General features: G+C 38.8%; 2 protein-coding genes across 2 annotated transcripts in view; both read right to left on the reverse strand.

The window, feature by feature from the left end:
• Positions 1-5,982, reverse strand: part of LOC107092886 — an 18,829-nt gene extending 12,847 nt beyond the window's left edge. The window contains exons 1-2 of the mRNA XM_015387585.1: positions 4,901-5,982; positions 2,785-3,057 (exon numbers count right to left, since the gene is read on the reverse strand). Of these exons, the coding sequence (XP_015243071.1) occupies positions 2,785-3,057; positions 4,901-5,150 (523 nt within the window). The 5' untranslated portion in view covers positions 5,151-5,982. The remainder of the gene's footprint in view (positions 1-2,784; positions 3,058-4,900) is intronic.
• Positions 5,983-7,133: 1,151 nt separating this feature from the next.
• The window catches only part of LOC107092891 (bile acid receptor-like), a 9,589-nt gene continuing 9,133 nt past the window's right edge, over positions 7,134-7,589 (reverse strand). Inside the window, exons 8-9 of the mRNA XM_015387590.1 lie at positions 7,359-7,475; positions 7,134-7,264 (exon numbers count right to left, since the gene is read on the reverse strand). Of these exons, the coding sequence (XP_015243076.1) occupies positions 7,134-7,264; positions 7,359-7,475 (248 nt within the window). The remainder of the gene's footprint in view (positions 7,265-7,358; positions 7,476-7,589) is intronic.

Here is a 7,589-nt window from a genome sequence, read left to right on the forward strand (position 1 = left end):
TATCGCTGTATTTATTTATTTAATTGTGGCACTTTATATTAGTGACGTGGTTTTAATTAATGAATGACACATTTATTTATTTAATTACACATTTAATTAATTATTGACACATTTAATTATTTATGTAATGCTGTATTTATTTATTTAATTTTGGCACTTTTTACCCTCCATAGCTGACAGGACCTGGCTGGGGTTTGCAAACATGTAGGTGAAGCTGATCTTGTCACGTAAAAAAACAAAGGAACATGGAAGCTATTTAGAATTGGAAGGCAGATTTAGACTTAATGCAAAGCAATTACAATGGAAAAACTGTTAAAGATTGTAAGTAGAATGAGACTTGATTGATTGATCGCCTTTATTGATGTCACAATGGAGAAAATAACTTGTTTCATCAGCTCAAATAGTTAAAGGAGAAGTAGAAGGCACCAAAGGAAGAAAAAGGTGCGTGGGATATCTACAGTATATACAGTGCGTCCACATGTGACAGCTTTTTTTTTTTACCTGAGAGATATTTTACTTTTTTTTACTTAACCAGAGAGAATAGAGCAGAGGCTGAACTTACGGCAGAACAAACACCCTCATCATGCAGCAAGAGCTCCTCCTGTCTGACTGAGCTTGTGTTATTTTAAAAGAAAATCTGGCTATTGGAAAATTAGGGTTTCTAAATGTAAAAAGCTGGTAGATTTACTGTATATCCCAAGAGATTTGCAGATTAAATCAATACTAATCGGTTTATACAAAGCATTGAGCCAAGGAGACAAGCGAATGCTTGGCAGATTATCTACATCTGTATTTTTAAAGCACATAAAGTTGCAATAAATCTTTTTTATTATGAGTATTGTATCCTTGTGACTTTTTTTTTCACTTTTCAAGTAAATTATTTGGTTTCTTGAAAGTTGTGCTAAACCATCTACTGCATGGAGCCCAGCAGGAGGCACTTTGCTATGTGAGCAGATCTGTATGAATAATTGACAGAGGTGTGTTCCTGTGACTCTGGAAGGGGGTCACCTTAACATCTGGCTCTAAGTTCGCACACAGCAGGAGCTTAGAAACTTTTACACTTCCAACTGCTCTAACTGAAAGACAAAATAATCAAACGTATCAGGTAAACTTTAATCAAAGCAACCTGATCCTCTACAAGTTGTTATATTTTCTTTTCTATGTGACTAAAGCAGGGCTTTACATTCTAAGTAGAGATTTTTTTTTTATCCTATATGCAAATTTTTTTTTTTCATAATCAGCAACAACTGAAGCTGAAACTGTCACAACTAAACCTGAAGCCTTTTAGATGCTTTGTGTGTCCACACTAGCTGTTTATTCAAATTGATTTCTCTAGCTGACTGAAGAAGACCTGTTTGCACCTTCACATGGGGGTGGGTGTCCTACTTGTCATACAGTCCAGTCTTATAAGAGAGGTTTTATGGAGGCTGGGTACTAAAGGCTCACCTCTAGGTTTAATGTGTAAGAAACCACCTGAAAAGAGTGAGAGATAAAATAGTTGATTTATTAAGAAAGTTCAAACACGTGAATCTCAATAGCTGTTTTCAGGTTAAAAACTAGGAAGTGATTTCCATTTGACATTCCCAGCTTCTCCATGGCTAACTTTAATATATGCCCATATAATACATGCGGAAAGTGGAAACAAACATTATGTTAGATTGTTTTTACTGAGTGCAGTGAATGGTTTTTTATTTCTTCATTTTGATTCCCATTAAGTATTGTTTACCATTGAATGAGAGGAAGGTTCTCACCTAATGCACCTGGAAACACTTTCGTCAAAATCTACATAATATATTACAAAGAACCCCTCCCTTTGCAGCCTATAGCAGGTTCTGCCTTGAGAATTGTCAGGTACTTAGCTTCATCTAACTTCCCCAAAACTCTGGCCTGCTTTCTTCTCCTTGGTGAAGGAGAAGGAGGGAACCTACCATGGTATCTCGTGATGCTCGTGTGTTCTGCCCCGTTTTCCATCATAAATAGCATTTTCAAAACATAGATAACATTTTGAGCTCATCTTCGTCCATTTATTGTGCCCCCTGCATGGCTAAAGAAGTGAAAACCAGCCCTCCTATGTTATACTTTATTCTGGCCTTCTTCTTTAAGGATAAGGCTTCTGAAAGCTCAACAAATAGGTATCCTGTCAACGGTGTCTTTATATGTAAAGAGCAAAAGCGTAACAAACGTACCTTTGGGCTCTATGGCCCATTCTTCTTTACAATATTTCAAGCTAGATCTTATTGAATGGGAAACATCTAGACTTCTTTCCGATCTCTCCAGAGATGTTAAATTAGAAACAGATCTACACTGTGGCTTTTCTACTCCAGGACAAAAGTTTGAGTTTGTCCAACAAAGCCTTGTTTTTGTTTAGAAAACATGCACATTGAAACGGACGAACTCAACACCCCTTTGGTTTTGTTAGCCTGCAATGCCCCATACCTGTCTATATCTCTGTAAGGGGTGTCCTTAAAGGGAATTGTTGACCTGGCTGAATAAGCGAAGTCTTCTGTTCCCCAGTAACGGGGCTGGAGTTGCAATGTTATCTAAACAAAAACAAGGCTTTGTTGGGCTACTGAATAAAACCTTGTACTCAATGCTATTTCTGACATTTTGAATTGAAAAAGCTTCCTGGATGGGAAGCGAAGCGTCTTCAAACTTGGAAACAAAGTCTAGTGGATTGTCTTTTTTAACTTTTTTGGAATGACTATGACCTGGATGACTAAGATTCTTCACCAGTATAATGACAGTTAATTAACAGGGATGAGGGGCATAGGTTCCAACACTCACCCAGGTAAATACCATCGAGGTGGGAACATCTCTTCTTGGTCACATTCATGTCCAAATAAAAGAGGAAGACGGGGTGTCCAAAGTTCTCTCCTGGGCTTGGATCCAACACCATCACAACATCATGGGCAGAGGAACTATAGAGGGGCTGGTGGAGTCTATGTGAACCGTCAGCTCTGTTCAGCATTCGTCCGACGTTGAAACTTCCTCTTAGCTTGGAACTCAGCATCCCACTGGAAAAGTCAGGCAGGATGGCCTGGACTTTGTTGAAAGGACCTAGAAAGATGGAGAGCAGAATGTTGCTATTGAGCTGTATTGTAAAGTGCCTTAAAATGACAAGTGTTGTGTAATTGCACTATACAGATAAATAGCTTGAAATTAAATAATTGCATAATAACAAAAAGGAATTAGTCAGGACCAGTAATATATTGAGAGAAACAAGAGCATGATGTAAGTCCTATAACCACAACCTATAACCAAGCCCTATACTCAAACCCTATAACCACAACCTATAACCAAGCCCTATAACCACAACCTTTAACCACGCCCTATAACCAAGCCCTATACTCAAACCCTATAACCACAACCTATAACCAAGCCCTATAACCACAACCTTTAACCACAACCTATAACCAAGCCCTAAAACCACAACCTATAACCACCAACTATAACCAAACCCTATAACCAAACCCTATAACCAAGCCCTATACTCAAACCTTTTAACCACAACCTATAACCAAGCCCTATAACCACAACCTATAACCACACCTTATAAAGCCGGGCTTACACTGTGCGATTTTGCCCTTTTCGGGTCGACTTTCCAGTTGTGCAAGAATTTTCCGATCGGGCTGACTTTCACCCTGATTGTACATCGTGTGTCGTGCAGTGTACAAGGGGTAACAAGGGACGATCAGCCTCTCACGACCATCTCCTGATCAGGAATTGTGAGGTCAGGAAAAAATCCGACATGTTTGATTTTCAGTCAACCATCGTGGCCTAACTGCTTAGTGCACAAACAAGGATTATTCTTCTTCTTCCTTTCAGATGAAAACACAGAATTATGGCGGGTGAAATGGATTTCTTTCTGTAAAATTGACAGACAGTAGTAGCCACGTTTGCTCAGCCATGTCTTTGTCCAAATATGTCGTTCCCTTTTCTTTTTAGGGCTTTCAGCCCAAAATTGCACAAATTACCAAGGCAGCGCGTTTCACTCTAGTGAGCTTCATATTCCTCTTCTACTGGTTTGGCTTCCGGATAGACGAGTCCGAGTAGCACCATCTCACTGCGGAGCTGAGTCCCACCTGGTTTTTAGACATACAGTGTGAGCAACTAGATCGCATCAGAGCGTCATGCTGCACAGACATCGTGAGCTGCGAACTCACACTGTACCACGAAACCCTTGTATTCGTACAGCGTGACCGTAGCTGCTTGCAGCGATTGAAAAAAATCACACAGTGTATGCCTGGCTTAACCATGCCCTATAACCACATGCAATAACCACACCCTATAACCAAGCCTTATATCCATACCCTATAACCACGCCCTGTAACCGCACTCCATAACCAGCAAGTTACAGGTTTCAAACACACAAAAAAAGAGTTCAAATGAATAAATGAGACTTGAAAATAGAAAGTAATATTTAAAATATTAAAGTTGTACTTTTAGGAAAGAAGTGAATGTCTACTGTACGATCCCTAATTAGCTTTAACTGACCATTTGCACAGTAATACATGTAACAAAACAACCTTTAAAAAAGCTTAACCGAGAGAAAAAAATCAAGCCATGTCTCCCAATTGATATACAACAATAATAAAGTATAATGAATATAATTTAAAATCATGGAGAAATGGAGATTAGTAACTTCATCACATTTGTTGTTAAAACTAAAACAGGGGATAAAAATTAGATCATTAGAACCAAAATGTATAAATCTTTAATCTAATTGATCAACAGATCAATTAGAGAATCTAGAAGAAATAATTGATCAAAAAAATATACATTTTAAATTCAATTATACAATATAAAAAAGGCTTAAAAGCTTTAAAACATAAAATATGTGTAAATATGAACTGCTCTGCTGTGACAGTAGGACAGTATGATGGGCCCCATGTCATCCTACCTGTGGCGGCGTGCTGCTCAGACATATACACGGCCACAGACGACGGCGTCAGGTGGGTGAGCCGTCTGCAGTCCGCTTCAGACATGGAGGACATCCGGAGGCAGCGGTCCAGCTGGTCCCACTGCAACACCTGGAGGCCAGAGCGGACCCAGCGGTCCAGCCGACTGAGGGCCACGCTGCTCGGGGGGGCCACAGGCTGCACAGGGTAGATAACGGAGCAAAGAGTTGCAAAAAACCTGAGGAGCTTCATGATTAGGATGCCTTTTTTTCTTTGTAAACTCTGGGAAAATCTGTGCTTTATTTTTGACTATTTCTTCTTTTACATTCCAGTTCCAGAGGTCCTATTTTCCTTGATTTGTTATCTATTTGCCTCTAGTTTTTAATAACTTCTCATTTGAGCCTCTGAATTCTATGTTTTACGTATTTTTCTTGGTGTTAAAAGAATCACCAGTGGAAAAGTATTTTGATTTTCCTCCAAGATGAAATTCTTCCTTTGCTTCTCTCTTGTTTTGTTTTGTCTTTATTTGCCCAGACCTGAAAATGAAGAAGAAATATCCAAAGACATGGCAGGGTTGCAGAAGCTGTCCTCCTCTTGCTGTGTCTTCATTTGAGTCCTCTATATCCTTTATATTTAGTAATTATTTAAAGACACGGTCAGCTGTTCCTGAGCAGATTTTTTTTGTCTGTTTTGTTCTCTTTGGCTTGGAAAAGTTGTCAGGAAAGAAGGCTGCTCTTTCAGTCAGATGTACAGTGAATTATCCCTCTTAGTTTCCCTTCAGCCTTATTTTCTTCTTGATTTTTGAAAGAAAAAAGAGGATCCAAGTTTGCCTGAAATGTGAAAATGAAACTAGTTGATTAGGTTTTGTTCCTCCTTCAATAAAGCTTCTGTAGTCCTCTTTGGACTTAAAGCGGTTTCAGAGTCAAAACTGGTTTAGAAGAAGTCAAATATAGTCCTTGGCTTTTAGTAGACAGACACGGTCTGTCCTGCAGGTTGTCCGCAGCTCAGAGGAAAAAAGCTGCTGCCACAGCTTGTCCTCTGTTTGCCGTGCTCTTTAATATGCCCCCTCTCTCTCTCTGTCCCTCTCATTTTCTCATAAACACACACACACACACTCCTAGCCACTTCTCTCCTCCTATGTCTGCAAGGTTTGATGTGTGACAGAGATGGAAAGGAGGGATGATGAGATAACATGAGAAAACCGTAGAGAGGAGGAATGAAGCAGGGTTAGACAGAGGGCTGGAAATGGGTCGAAAGAGAAGAGGAGGCTGGTAAGATGAGTAATGAAATAAATCAAAGGAAGGATAGTGAGACATACTTTGAGAAAAAAAGAAAAACACATTTACAGAAAGTTTGACAAACATCAACAAGTAAGGAAAAGGAAAATCAGAACCAGAGAATCAGAACTGCAACCAGACTCTACAATGTGACACTACAATGGGAATAACTTGTGCAATTTATAATCTGCAGTTTACCATTTAATACCCTGTGCAATAACTGTTTCTCTATATTTGACACTCAGTGCAATAATTATATATAAAAACATAAATATGAATTAATATAAATACCTGTGTAAACACCCTATGCAATATATAGAAAATATATTATATATAGTAATATATAGTGTAATAATCCTCCTGAAAAAACAAAACAAAAACAAAACTGTGGACACACTGTGCATACTGTATATTTCCAATGCACATTTTTCTTCTTTTGGCACATTCTTCCTCTTTGACTATTTGATCTGATGTAACAAGTAAATGTATCCACTTTGAGATCAATAAGTCAATCAATCAATTAAAGAACAAGTTTGTAAAAACAATAACCAATGGGTGCATGAAACAGGATGAAAATAACTGGGCTAACTGGCAGAAATAAGATGTATTGTACAAATAACCTCCTTCTATTCCAGTGAATGTGGAAAAAAAGCTGCATAAGAAACTAAAGTTACATCCTAAACATGCAAAACTGGTGGTGAGAAACACAAACAAGAAAAAAGTGCATAAACATGATAATTGAACTCAGTATATCACGTCTAATGATCCATTGAATCAAGTACAAAAGGGAATTATATTGGAGGAAAGGCGGAATTCAAAAATGAAAAAACAGTGGATCCGAGAGGAAGAAGAGGGGAGATAAAGTAATGAGGAGAAGAATATTAAGAATATATGAGGAAAGTTTGCGTTTAACAGTGCCCCCTGGTGGCAAAATATGGTAAGTACAAATCAATGACACTCAAACCGGGGTAAAATGTTCTACAATGAATAGGAGCTCACCTGAACCGACGGACGTCCTCATCTGGAAGTTTTCCCTGGGCTCCAGATTTCTGAGCCAGCCGTGCGAGGAAGTGGTGAAAAGCTGCAAAACTGATCATACAGGGATGGGCTGTTAGATTCAAACGGGTGTATTTTCTAAAACCGTGTTTTTGTCTTTATTTTAGTTTTAGTTTTCTCCCTTTACCTGGAGTGGGGCTTGCAGGGTTATTGGAGAACTGTTGGGCAGAGAGCAGAAACATGACCTCCAGAGAGGAAACGGACAGGAGGGCCATCTGGTCGGAGAAATCCAGGAGATCAAAACCTGGGTGACAGAGCACAAGCATGCAGATTCTTAGACATTTAACTTTAATCTACAAAAATAGGAATGAAATGTGGACCTCTCATTGGGATTTAAAAAAAAAAGAACACTGCCTAC

This window comes from Cyprinodon variegatus, unplaced genomic scaffold (genome assembly GCF_000732505.1).
Source record: "Cyprinodon variegatus isolate N-32 unplaced genomic scaffold, C_variegatus-1.0 Scaffold399, whole genome shotgun sequence".
In the NCBI taxonomy this organism is placed as follows: domain Eukaryota; kingdom Metazoa; phylum Chordata; class Actinopteri; order Cyprinodontiformes; family Cyprinodontidae; genus Cyprinodon; species Cyprinodon variegatus.